This window comes from Hyperolius riggenbachi, chromosome 12 (genome assembly GCF_040937935.1).
Source record: "Hyperolius riggenbachi isolate aHypRig1 chromosome 12, aHypRig1.pri, whole genome shotgun sequence".
In the NCBI taxonomy this organism is placed as follows: Eukaryota; Metazoa; Chordata; class Amphibia; order Anura; family Hyperoliidae; genus Hyperolius; species Hyperolius riggenbachi.
This window is the reverse complement of record NC_090657.1, coordinates 116037788-116051708: the sequence shown is the minus strand read 5'-3', so window position 1 is coordinate 116051708 and position 13921 is coordinate 116037788. Positions and strand designations below refer to the sequence as shown.

At 44.5% G+C, this 13921-nt stretch overlaps 1 protein-coding gene across 1 annotated transcript in view; it reads right to left on the bottom strand.

The window, feature by feature from the left end:
- NUP85 (nucleoporin 85) overlaps nt 1-13921 on the bottom strand; it is a 203380-nt gene that overhangs the window by 77646 nt on the left and 111813 nt on the right. The window contains exons 8-9 of the mRNA XM_068261938.1: nt 13130-13264; nt 473-595 (exon numbers count right to left, since the gene is read on the bottom strand). Coding sequence (XP_068118039.1) covers nt 473-595; nt 13130-13264 — 258 coding nt within the window. The remainder of the gene's footprint in view (nt 1-472; nt 596-13129; nt 13265-13921) is intronic.

Here is a 13921-nt window from a genome sequence, read left to right as displayed (position 1 = left end):
AATTCAGAGCTTTCTTAGCTGGCATTTGAATTTGCCACCAGGGATTCCTCTTAGTCCATAGTGTAGATGGCCTGGATTCAGTTTAGTTACTGTAATTCTTGCACAGCCACTGGAGGCCACATACTGTACACCACTAAAGTGGATGTTCAAAGCCTGCACAAATGCAGCAACAAAGAGATAATCGTATCCTTCCCCATATTTGCTAAAATTTAAATTACACCTGTCACAGCGCTACACAGTGTATGCTTACTACACACTATTTATGATTTACGAAACAATGCAGAAACATTTGTGTATGGGTAATCATCAATCTTGCAATTTCTGAAAAAGACAAAATCAACTGCTCCCATCTAGAAGGTGGAGCCAATAACCTCTCATTTAAAATTTCAGTGGCTTGTCAGCAGGCCATAAAGCTATCTTTACAGAGTGCAAAGTCTAATGCCCATTTTTTAAATTATGTAAATACACTGACCTTACAAATTGTTTCCATAGGTGGACTGGATGCAAAGGTTTCATCTTGCAGACGGCATGCACACTCATCTTGCCAGTGTTGCCACTTTAATTCAAATTCGGTTAATGTTTGTGACCCTTCATTCTAAAGCAGAAAAAAAAAACACACACACAAAAGGAAATGTGAAAAAATGGCACTTTGCAGAGACATGACTCTGGTAAGACCGTTTTTATGTTTTCAATGTGCTCTGTGTGTTTTTCTGTATATCTAGTATGGCTTACAAAAATATAAATGTATTTTAGCATCTTTGTGCCTGCTCAGGACAACACACTGCATTTAAATCGCTGCATGAAGTCATGTTGAACTAGGACAGACCTGCTGTCAGGATGTTAACATGATATAAGACTCGCTTCAGAGTCTCTTTAATGTAATTACTGTAAAGCACTATAGATAGTGCTAAACCACCGCATCCCCGCAGCAAAACAAGGGTGTTTATACCCCCCAAATCCCCTCTGCAAAATCCATGACTTTCTTGGTCGTGGATTTTGCTGCTCATGGAGGCAGATCTTTGAGCTGCAGCTCTGCCTCCATGCGCGTCAATCGCCGCGCGGATCTCCGCCTCTCCCCCGCCCCTCTCTGTGAAGGCAGATTGAGAGGGGCAGGGAGAGGCGGCGATCAGCGGGGACTGACGCGCTAAGAGGCAGAGCTACAGTGCTAAGCTCTGCCTCATCAAAAAGCGATCCCCCGAGTTTTCAGAGGGGATTTGGGGGGGTATAAACCCCTTGTTTTGCCGCGGGGATGTGGCGGTTTAGCACTATCTGTAGTGCTTTACAGTAATAACATGATTTAAGACTCGCTTTAGTCTGTTTAAGTCCTAAAAATGGCTCATTGTGAAAGCCAAGTTGCTGACAGGGATACATAAACATGACCTTGAATCGAAAGTCATCTGATGAAAAAAAATTGTTTTTATAGCAACCACGTGGGGTGCATGTATGTGGATGAAACATGGAGCCAGCGGGCACACAGATAGGTAAAACATTCCAGCACGGGTCACATTTTACACTAGGGGGGATAGCACCAAGGGTAGCGAGGCAGATTCAGAAGGACAATTCCAAAGAGATTTTGAAGTAAAATTGGTCGGGAATCAGCCTGCGGTGTAAGGGCAGGCAGCAGATTTCTCTCCAAACAGATAAAGAGAGAGAGAGAGAGAGAGAGAGAGAGAGAGAGAGAGAGAGAGAGAGAGAGAGAGAGAGAGAGAGAGAGAGAATTAAATAACTGCAAAGTGGGGTGTGCGTAATTATTCAGCCCCCTTTGGTCTGAGTGCAGTGTCAGTTGCCCAAAGACATTGCCTGATGAGTGCTAATTTTTGCCTAGGGTAACTTGCACTTGTATTTGTAAGTTTTTAAATTTGCCATTGCCTATGCGATTTACAGTTGGTTTAGCTTGGAAAATAAAAATTTTTACTGCAAAACAGAAAAAAATTGCTAGAAAATTCCATGGCCGCCACTCCGTCCATTTTCTCGAATAGTAAGTCGAGGCCGGTGCAGCCCTGCCTAGCGCATCTTTTCTTTGCGTTCCCCTCTGCAATGGCGCTATTGCAGAGGGGATTGCGAAGAAAGGATATATGTGGCCAGAGCCGCGCAGGCGCAATGGCCCTGCGGGCGAAACCGAAAGTAGCTGACGGCGGGAGAACGAAGGCTCGTGAAAGACTGGCGCGGGACAGGATGGTTGCCGGGGGAATTTTGTTACAGGAATATAATGTGATGTATACCAATAATACATATTAAATATTCACATGTAATGGTAAAGCTGTTAAAACTCCATTTAATATTATTTACAACAATAACAATAATATTTATATAGCGCTTTTCTCCCTGGGGACTCAAAGCGCTGTGACCCTGCATTATGCAGTCTCAAAGGCTAGGGAAAAGAGGTGAGCTTTTAAAGCTGTCCAGAGAGGGAGCCTCTCGTACTGATTGTGAAAGTGAGTTCCATAGAGTAGGGGCTGCGTAGGAAAAGGCCCGAGCACCAAATGTTAAGTGTATCCTGGGAATAATCAGCTTCATCTTGTTGGCAGAGCGGAGGGTGCGTGGAGGGGCATAAAGTTCCAATAGATCCGCTATGTATTTGAGTCCCATGTGGTGTAGAGCCTTGAATGTCAGCAGGCAGATCTTAAAATTGATTCTCCATTTTACTGGCAACCAGTGAAGAGTTTGCAGTACTGGGGTGATGTGTGAGCTGCGGGGGGCATTGGCTAGAGTCTGGCTGTAGCATTCTGTACTAGCTGTAAGGGGCGCAGAACCTTTTCTGTAGATCCGATGAACAGGGCGTTGCAGTAGTCTAGGCGGGAGGATACAAATGCATGAACCAGGGCAGGTAGGTCTTCAGCTGGGATAAGGTGTTTGATTTTCGCTATATTTCTTAGATGGAAGAAGGAAGACTTGATGACAGCTGATATCTGCTGTTTGAGTTTTAGATTTCCATCCAGGACCACCCCAAGGTTTCGCAGAGTCTTTATACTGTACAGTTCACAGAGACAAAGAAGGCGAGCAAGCATCACTAGGCAACTAATGTTACTCTAATTGCCAGAATAGGCTGTGCAGGGGGGGTAAAGGATCACCGACCCAAAACAATATGCATTCAAGGAGAACAAAAGAACTAAGAAACCCCCCTCAATTTGACAACAATAACAAAATGAGCAAAAATGCTGGATGTATAGGAATTTGAAAAAGTCTTTATTAATGAGCCAACTGCAGATTAAAAACAATTAAAAACAAGGTAGCCACACCTGGGCCAGGATCCCTAATAATACAATAATATGGGCGTGATCCTGCATATAATTATGGAATGGAATGTAGCCTAGCCTGGACTCCCTGAAAAAAAGTTATGGAAGGAGTGTAAAAAAATACATATATATAAATACATACATATGTCTCGATATAGTGCCACCAAAACAATTTGGTCAAATTCAAGTATAATGGTGTGGCACTATATCACAGAGATAATCCAAGGTAGGCCACACACCCATGATAAACGGCATATAATCTCAATCTCTAGCTGCCACTACATATAATATATTAAAGTGCTAGTGCATATACAACTGCTGAATAACAATCAAAAAACATAATACAACAAGATATAAAGTGCATATAGAACAAAAATAAGAATAAAGGAGATAAGGATATGAAGTGGAAGAGGGAGTATTCCCATAAGGTGCAAAAGTGAGACAAGAGAGTAGCAGCAGGAGAGCGAGAAAGGAGCAGGGCTCACCTAATAAAAAGATGAAAGGCCTCAGGAGTGGCTGTGTGGGCGCTGCCTGCGCCGTCCGACTAGTTCCGCCGAAGCTGCATTATATGTAGTGGCAGCTAGAGATTGAGATTATATGCCGTTTATCATGGGTGTGTGGCCTACCTTGGATTATCTCTGTGATATAGTGCCACACCATTATACTTGAATTTGACCAAATTGTTTTGGTGGCACTATATCGAGACATATGTATGTATTTATATATATGTATTTTTTTTACACTCCTTCCATAACTTTTTTTCAGGGAGTCCAGGCTAGGCTACATTCCATTCCATAATTATATGCAGGATCACGCCCATATTATTGTATTATTAGGGATCCTGGCCCAGGTGTGGCTACCTTGTTTTTAATTGTTTTTAATCTGCAGTTGGCTCATTAATAAAGACTTTTTCAAATTCCTATACATCCAGCATTTTTGCTCATTTTGTTATTGTTGTCAAATTGAGGGGGGTTTCTTAGTTCTTTTGTTCTCCTTGAATGTTTATACTGTACAGTATCTCCCCCAATTGCTAGTTTGAGGTGGTGAGCGCTTTGAACTTTATCCATCATGTGTGGACCACCTACCACCAACACCTCTGTTTTGTCAGAGTTCAGCCTCAGCCAGCTGGTGTTCATCCAATTTTGTAAATCCACTAGACACGCATTTATGGATGCTGATGGGTCTTGGGTGCCAGGCTTGAAGGACAGATAAAGTTGTGTGTCATCTGCATAACAATGGTATCCTAGGCCATAGTTCTGGATTATTTTGCCCAGTGGGAGCATGTAGACTGCAAAGAGTAATGGTGATAGTACAGAACCCTGTGGAACTCCATAGGGAAGTGGCACTGGATTAGAGTAGTGTGTGCCCAGACATACTTGCTGTGTCCTGCCAGATCGGAAGGTCTGAAACCAGCTAAGAACAGTACCCCTAAGGACACAGTAATTCTTCAGTCGCTGGATTAGTATTTCATGATCCACAGTATCAAATGCTGCAGACAAGTCAAGAAGAATCAAAATTGAGCAATCACCCTTGTCCCTTGCAGTAAGTAGATCATTCATTACTCGGACTAATGCTGTTTCAGTGCTGTGCCTTTTCCTGAATCCTGACTGAAAAGTATCAAAGATGTTATCTGTAAGCCTGGCTTCCAGCTGGTTGGCGACTACTTTCTCGATAACTTTTGATAGGAATGGTAAGTTCGCAACAGGTCTGTAGTTGGTTACAGAATCAGGATCTAGTGATGGTTTCTTCAAGAGGGGTTTTATGATTGCTTTCTTTAGTTCTTCTGGGAAAAGTCCACTTTGCAAGGAGCAGAGAGTGATTTTGTGAAGTGCTGGCCTGATCAGCTCTGGGCACTGCATTAAGGATCCAGTTGGGCCAGGATCCAGGTCGCAGGTAGTGGGGCGGAGACTTTGAATGAGAATTCCAAAATCTTCTTCACTCAGAGTGTCAAAGACTTGCCATGGTGGTACGGTAGTAGGCAGATGCAAAGTCCAGTGGTCAATTGATGTTGGTGTAATGCTGGCACGGATGGTAGACACCTTGTTTGTGAAGAAGGCAGATAATTCTTCACACCTTTCCCTGGAGAATGTGGTTGGGGCTTTTAGGCAGGAAGAGTTGACCAGCTCTGTTGTTGGCTGTAGATATTTTGTGCGAGATAAAGTCTGATTTTTTCTTGGTTATTGCTTGTTGGTATTGTCTGAGGTGTTGAATTAGGCTAGATTTGTGCTCCTCAGACCCTGATTTACGCCACTGTCTTTCAAGTCTGCGCCCTTTCTTTTTTAGATCCATGATGGTTTTGTCAAACCAATTAGCTTTCTGCTTTTTGGTTGCGGATTTGGTGCGCCATGGGGCAATACTGTCAAGTGTTTCATATATCGTGTTGTTGTACTGGGTTACTAGAGTGTTTGGGTCCATTTGACTGTGGAGCAGATTTGTAAAATCCAGGTTGGCAGTTATCCTCTCCGGTGTTAATTTATTCAGGGGACGGATTTTGATTGTTTCTTTAGGGAGCTGCTTGATAGGGTGATGTTCAATAGTAAACTGTATTATGTGATAGTCTGACCACACCACTGGGGTTACTGTTATGTTACTAATGTCCATTCCAAGGTGGAACAATAAGTCTTGCGTATGCCCTCCTCTGTGGGTAGCAGATTTTACAACTTGTGTGAAGCCTAGTCCACCCATGAGATTTATTAGTTCATTTGCATTTTGTGATTGAGTGTCATCAGCCCAGACGTTGAAGTCACCAAGGATGATCCATCTCGGATAAGACAGAGTTAGCATTGCCAGAAGTTCTGAGAATTCCTGTAGGAATGGGTCAGCATCTCCGGGGGGACGATAAACCACTAAAATTTTGAAGCCTTTACCAGCTGAGATCTGGGCACCTATACATTCAAAAGACTTTGTTGAGCCAACATTCAGGGCTCTGAGCTGCAGAGTTGTTTTGCCACAAATTGCTACACCCCCTTGTCTGCGGTCTCGTCTTCCCTCACTTAGGACCGAGTAATTGTATGGGATGGTTGCTTCCACTGTGGGGCCCGCATTGGCATCAATCCAGGTTTCAGTGATGCATGAAAAATCGCATGTCTGAATAAGGTCCGCAATAATGGCTGTCTTATTGTTTATAGAGCGGGCATTGCAGAGCAATGCCGTGACTGCATGGGGCTTAGCATTGGCGACTGGGTTCACTGCCGGGGTGTTACTGCATCTCTGACTAGGGACATGGTAACTTCTGCTACTTTCAGCCTCTGATTTCCAGTACACATCACTGGAGATCGCTGGAAAGTTCTTTCCCTTGAATGGGCCTGGGTCCCTGAAGTTGGACTGAGTCTGAGTGTGGCATTTTTTATGGGCCTGGCCACCTTTTTTTCCCTCTGTGCGTTTTATTTAAAATCCCTAGAGATTGCAGTAAATTAGCTTGTTTTTTCCCAATGTGAGATGCAGCTCTTGATGGCCTGAGAGATAGTAAGATGCTGGCTGTATAGATTAACATTGCTCTTTGGGAAGGAATAGGTTAAGTAAGCTCTTCCTTTGATTGTTGTTCTTTATCAGTGGGGGGTAGACAAAAGCAAACTGCTGGCCTGGTGAATCAAATAGGAGAGGTGTGAAAATTCCATTGATATGCAGAAACATGGGGCCTACTGAGGTTCACTTAGAAAGGCAATGGAGTCAATATAATTTCAGCCTCTGAATGCATTTAAGTATTTGTAGTCTGCAAAAACCGGATTGCCAGCTGGAAGATATTACTGGTGTTTGGGGAAGGAGGATGAATTCCCTTACCTTGGGAAGAGGACTTGGGAAGGTAGGAGATCTGCTTGCTGTGTTGCCTGGACATGCTTTTTTGATGTGTTGGTTTGTTTGAAGCTGTGGACCTCATGAGTATCCTGGCGGAGAAATCCTATCCCATTGTGTGCCCTTGTAGGAGTAGAGAAGGCTTTTGTTTGTTTGTGTGGATTATCAGCTTCCCAATCCCATGCAGGACTCCAAAACCAAGGTCAGCTACACAGGACTTTGATGGTAAGTACAATCCATCTTGTAACTTAGCCATCCATAATCTTCCACGTTTCCCAAAAGGTTCCAGTTGTAGCCAGAGATTTCACGGTGCGGAATCTCTAAGTATTTTTGTTCCTTCTGTGCATATATGTGATTAATGCTTCCCAGAGCCGAGACAAGGTGTGGAGCAGGTAAAAAGAGAGGCTGCCATCTTGAGCGCGCTCAGAATAGAATACATTTAATGTACACAAGTGAAATAAAAAGAAAAAAAAATTCTCATTAAAGGAAAGAGCCTTCCATTTCATAACAGTCAGGAACCATTCAGAATCAGAATGACTTTATTCGCCAAGTGCGACGGCGCCGCCCTCGGAATTATTTGTGGACACAAGGCATATTGACGATGACAACAGTGCGAATAACACTACACATAGTACAATTTATAACGAAACATTACAGCATATTGGCAAGTGACAACAGTGCAAGTAGCACTACACATAGTACAATTTATAGAAAACGTTACAACATACTGGCAAGTGACGACAGTGCAAGTAACCCTACACATGGTACAGTTTATAAAGAAAACATTGCACCATAGCAGTGACACATCGAGCGGTTGTCACCATATAATGCAATGGTGTATACAGTGTTATGCAAAGATGACTATGTCATCCTATGGGCGCTCGTTCGTGCCCCTAGGTGCTGGAGGGACTTAGGAGATGAAATTTGGGGGAGGGTCTGAGTTAAGGAGAGTGATCGCTTGAGGGAAGAAAGTATTCCTACGCCTGGAGGTTTTGGTGTAGATGGACCTATAGCGGAGTCCTGAGCGTAGGGGACTGAAGAAGTGATTACCAGGGTGGGAGGGGTCGAGTGTGATTCTATTTGCCCTGGACCTCATTCTGGATGCATGGAGAAGGTCCAGGGGTGGCAGGGGCGACCCAATGATCCTTGCAGCCACATTGATGACTCTCTGGAGTTTGAGCCTGTCCTTTGCATTTGCCCCCGAGTACCAGACAATGATGGCGGAGCAAAGGACAGATTCGATGGTCGCCGTATAAAAACTGGTCAGTAGCTCCCTGGGCATTCCAAACTTCCTCAGTTGCCTCAGGAAGAACAGTCTCTGCTGGGCCTTCTTTTGGGTTGTGGAGGTATTTTTGTCCCATCTCAAGTTCTCCGTGATGGTGGTGCCTAGGAACCGTGCGCTGTGTACCCTGGTGACTTCGGTACCATCTATGATGACTGGGCTGGGTTGGTGGGGCGTTCCTTCTGAAGTCCACTATCAGTTCCACCGTTTTCGCTGTGTTTAGTACAAGTTTGTTGTCTGAGCACCACCTGAGAATCCGCTCGATCTCGCTGTGGTATTCCCGCTCCGATTTATCACCCATGAGTCCTACGATGGTGGTATCGTCCGCAAACTTGATGACCTTGACAGTGTCCACAGAGGAGGTGCAGCTGTTTGTATACAGGGAGAAGAGCATCGGTGACAGCACACACCCTTGCGGGGCGCCTGTGTTTGTGGTTCTCACACTGGAGGAGCAGTCTCCGAGTCTCACTAGCTGTGTCCTGTTCGTAAGGAAGTCCTTGATCCAGGTGCAAAGGGTTGGGTCAACACCAAGCTGTTCCAGGTTGTCGTGCAGAATATTTGGGCAGATGGTGTTGAACGCGGAACTGAAGTCCAGGAGGAGGATCCTTGCGTAGGTCTTCGGTTTATCCAGGTGTTCAGTAATATGTGCAAGGCAGATATTAATGGCGTCTTCCACAGACCGATTTGCCCTGTATGCAAATTGTAGAGGATCCAATAGGGTGGCAGTGTGGAGCTTCAGGTAGGAGAGAACTAGTCTCTCGAAGGTCTTCATGATAATCGGGGTTAGGGCGACGGGTCTAAAGTTGTTTAGGTCCGTGACTCCTGGCTTCTTGGGGACCGGGATGATGTCGGCTTTTTTGAAGCAGGAGGGAACCTTGCCCAGCTCCAGGGATCTGTTAAAGATGGAGGTGAGGACCGGGGCTAACTGGTCCGCACATGTTTTTAGACAAGATGGGGATATGCCGTCTGGGCCTGAGGCCTTCCTGATGTTTAGCTTCCGGAGGTGCCGTAGCACATCGGTCTCCTGGACTGTTACCTGTGTTGGGGGAGTATGACTAGCGTGTAGAGGAGGGGAGGGGGGTGGATGCTTGGGTGAGGGTGTGGTTGTTTGAACCGCAGGGTGAGTGGGTTGTGCCTCGAACCTGCAATAGAATTTATTGAGATCCTCGGCTAGTGCAGTGCTCGGGAGTATGTGTTGAGAGGGGGGCTTGAAGTTGGTGGCTGCCCTTAGGCCTTTCCAGACCTCCCGGACATTGTTGGACTGGAGGTTGCGACTCAGCTTGTCAGAGTAGTTTCTCTTTGCCACCTTCAACTCTCTTTTCAAGGTATTCCTGGCCTCCCTGAAACTCTCCGGTGTTTCAGATTTGTGAGCTTCTTCTTTTTCCCTCCGGAGCCTGCGCAGCCTTCCGTTGAACCAGGGCTTGTTGTTCGGAAAGACCTTGACGGTTGTCGCTGGGATGCATGTCTCCTCGCAGAATCTAATGTAGGAGGTGACATTCTCTGACCATTCCTCCAGGCAGGGGGATTCCAGGACTGACTAGTCAGTGTTGTCGAAGCAGGCCTGAAGTTGCCCCTTCGCCTCCTCTGTCCACTTCTTCACAGACTTGACTAGCGGCTTTGTGGTTTCGAGTTGTCTTCTGTAGGTGGGGATCATGTGGATTAGGTGGTGATCAGAGCTGCCTAAGGCAGCCTTGTACGCGTCTTTGAGGACCGTGTAACAGTGGTCCAGGGTGTTCTGGTTCCTGGTGGGGCAGGAGATGTGCTGTTTGTAGCGGGGCAGCTCTTGACGTAGGTTTGCCCTATTGAAGTCTCCCAGTATGATGAAGATGGATGTAAGAACATATCACGAAAAAAACCAGGGCTGTGTAGTCGGAGTCATGGAGTTGGAGCAATTTTGGATGCCCGGAGTCGGAGAAAAATGCAACAACTCTAACTCCTAATGAATTTAAACTGTAATTAAAATAGAAAATATGATAAAATGTTCTATTTCTCAGATAATAGTCATCATAAATAATTTATATATACAGTTATAGCTCTGCTTAGTCCACAAAAATGAAATAAACCAATCAAAATTAGTTACTTGTGCTGCTTCAATAAAGCAGTCCCGTATTTTTAAAGTCAGAAATACATATCTGATTGTGACTGTACAGTATATATGATGTGTACACAGGAATCTCTTATATACAGTGGTTTTCAAAAGTATTCGGCCCCTTTGAAGTTTTCCACATTTTGTCATACTACTGCCACAAACGTGAATCAATTTTATTGGAATTCCACGTGATAGACCAATACAAAGTGTTGTACACATGAGAAGTGGAACAAAAATCATACGATTCCAAACATTTTTAAAAATAAATAACTGAAAAGTGGGGTGTGCGTAATTATTCAGCCCCCTTTGGTCTGAGTGCAGTCAGTTGCCCATAGACATTGCCTGATGAGTGCTAATAAGTAAATAGATTGCACCTGTGTGTAATCTAATGTCAGTACAAATACAACTGCTCTGTGACGGCCTCAGAGGTTGTCTAAGAGATCATTCAGAAATGGAAGGAGTATGGCACAACTGTAAACCTACCAAGACAAGGCCGTCCACCTAAACTCATAGGCCGAACAAGGAGAGCGCTGATCAGAAATGCAGTCAAGAGGCCCATGGTGACTCTGGACGAGCTGCAGAGATCTACAGCTCAGGTGGGGGAATCTGTCCATAGGACAACTATTAGTCGTGCACTGCACAAAGTTGGCCTTTATGGAAGAGTGGCAAGAAGAAAGCCATGGTTAACAGAAAAGCATAAGAAGTCCCGTTTGCAGTTTGCCACAAGCCATGTGGGGGACACAGAAAACATGTGGAAGAAAGTGCTCTGGTCAGATGAGACCAAAATGGAACTTTTTGGCCAAAATTTTAAAAGGTATGTGTGGCGGAAAACTAACACTGCACATCACTCTGAACATACCATTCCCACTGGCAAATATGGTGGTGGCAGCATCATGCTCTGGGGGTGCTTCTCTTCAACAGGGACAGTGAAGCTGGTCAGAGTTGATGGGAAGATGGATGGAGCCAAATACAGGGCAATCTTGTAAGAAAACCTCTGAGTCTGCAAAAGACTTGAGACTGAGGCGGAGGTTCACCTTCCAACAGGACAACGACCCAGAACATAAAGCCAGGGAAACAATGGAATGGTTTAAAACAAAACATATCCATGTGTTAGAATGGCCCATTCAAAGTCCAGATCTAAATCCAATCGAGAATCTGTGGCAAGATCTGAAAACTGCTGTTCACAAACGCTGTCCATCTAATCTGACTGAGCTGGAGCGGTTTTGCAAAGAAGAATGGGCAAGGATTTCAGTCTCTAGATGTGCAATGCTGGTAGAGACATACCCTAAAAAAGACTGGCAGCTGTAATTGCAGCAAAAGGTGGTTCTACAAAGTATTGACTCAGGGGGCTGAATAATTACCCACACCCCACTTTGCAGTTTGTTTTTTTGTTTTTCTTTAAATGTTTGGAATCATGTAGGATTTTCTTTCCACTTCTCACGTGTACACCACTTTGTATTGGTCTTTCACGTGGAATTCCAATAAAATTGATTCATGTTTGTGGCAGTAATATGACAAAATGTGGAAAAATTTAAGGCGGCCGAATACTTTTGCAAACCACTGTATACTAAATAACATCTCTGCTGTAAGAATAAAGCCTGATGTGCAGCCGTGTCACTAATAGAGATGGTCATTGAGATGGAAATAATTCTGCGTTGATCCTGGTTTATGCAAATTTATGCACTCTCTTTGCTCATGAAATGAAATAATTTGATATGTTAAAATTTTGTTTGGTGACTACGAATTAAAGGGTACCTGAGACGGATGAAAATAAAGGTTTTATACATACCTGGGACTTCCTCCAGCCCCTTCAGGCCAATCAGTCCCTCGCTGTCCTCCTCCACCACCTGGATCTTCTGCTATGAGTCCCGGTAATTCATCCAATTAGCGCAGTACGGCCGCGTACCGCTCCCACAGCCTGGAGCATTCTGCACCTGCGCAATAGTGCTACGCAGGTGCAGTACGCTCCCGGCGGTGGAGTGTGTGCATGCGCACTACGCCAGACTGACTCAAGTACCTGGACTCATAGCAAAAGATCCAGGTGGCAGAGGAGGACAGCGAGGAACTGATTAGCCTGAAGGGGGCTGGAGGAAGCCCCAGGTATGTATAAAACTTGAATTTCATCTGTCTCAGGTTTACTTTGTTACACAGTAGTACTATACTCTACATATGCACTCCTCACAGAGCTGCAGGGAATCCACTGAGAATTTTGTGTTGTTTATCACCCATTGTGCATAAAGAATGTGTAATAGAGGAAGAATCTCCTCATTCCCCTGCAGAGTACCTGCACATCACTCTTACATGTAACCACAGTTACATTGCCTAGGCCCTGATAGAGGTTCTTTGTTCCGGTCTGTACCTTTTTCAAGTACTCTTACCAAGGACTAGTTTTAATCTATGACTAAAGGGAATAAATATGGCAGTCTACATATCCTTCTTAGTTCAGTTGTATTTTAAAATTCCTAAGCGTTGGCAGTTAAGAGACGAATTTGATGTTACATACTTTCAATCAACAAGATTGTAATATGCAAATTAGAGGAGTTAACCCTCAATCACTCAACACTCATCCTTAATTAATTAATTTCAGTAAAGTGAAGGTGCTCCTTGCATCCGGATACAGAAAAGGCCTTTTTGTACTATTGTTAAGAAATGTAGTGAAGGAGTTTACATTGCACTAGCATAGATGGGGGGGGGGGGGGAGACCTTTATAATGTGATCAAAGTTACATACATTGAGAACTGGCATTTTTTTCATCAGATCATCCAATGTTCGACACATACTCCGTGTTTCACTGGAAGTTGCTGCTTCTTTGGCCAATAACTGTCGTGCTTCATCCATACGGCCTTGCAAAACAAGTCCAGTTATCTGTAGAAATAAAAAAGCAAGAATAATTAATTTGTCCTTTAGTTTTATTCCTCTTCTGTCAGTCAAGTGCCTGCAGGAAAAAAAAAAAAAAAAAAGACTTTACGGCTTTGCCCAACATCCACTTGCTGATAAAGTCTGCCTGTCCGACTAGAGGGGAGCATAAATCATTTTTTTTCCTGACAGATTTGATCACTGTACCCCATCATAGTCCCCACTTTCCGGCAGATGCGTCCCCTCCTTTGTGCTTCTGTCTTCATCTTCCCGATACCCCTTCTCTGTGACCTGGTAGCATGCGAGTACATACATGCCACCAGGTCACAAAGAAAAGGCATTAGGGAGAAGGCGGAAGCACACAGAAGCTCTGCTTCCAGTACTCTACATCGGCTCCAGGGCAAAGGTTTTAGTTTTCTTTGAAAGGGGAGGGGGGTGAGTATTGGGGGGGGGGGGGACCGTGTGGGCCTATCAGCTGGCTCTGGAGCCACGAGGGGAAGTAAGGTAAAGTGGCAGTAGTGGCAATCCAAAAGATTTTATGCTGAAATCTATTAAAATGTTTTTGAAGTGTATGGCAGGAATAAATTCTTCTCTGATCAGATTTCAGAAAGGTATCGATCTTTTGACTAAATCGGGTGACCAGTGGCCTAGCTACAAACCTCAGGG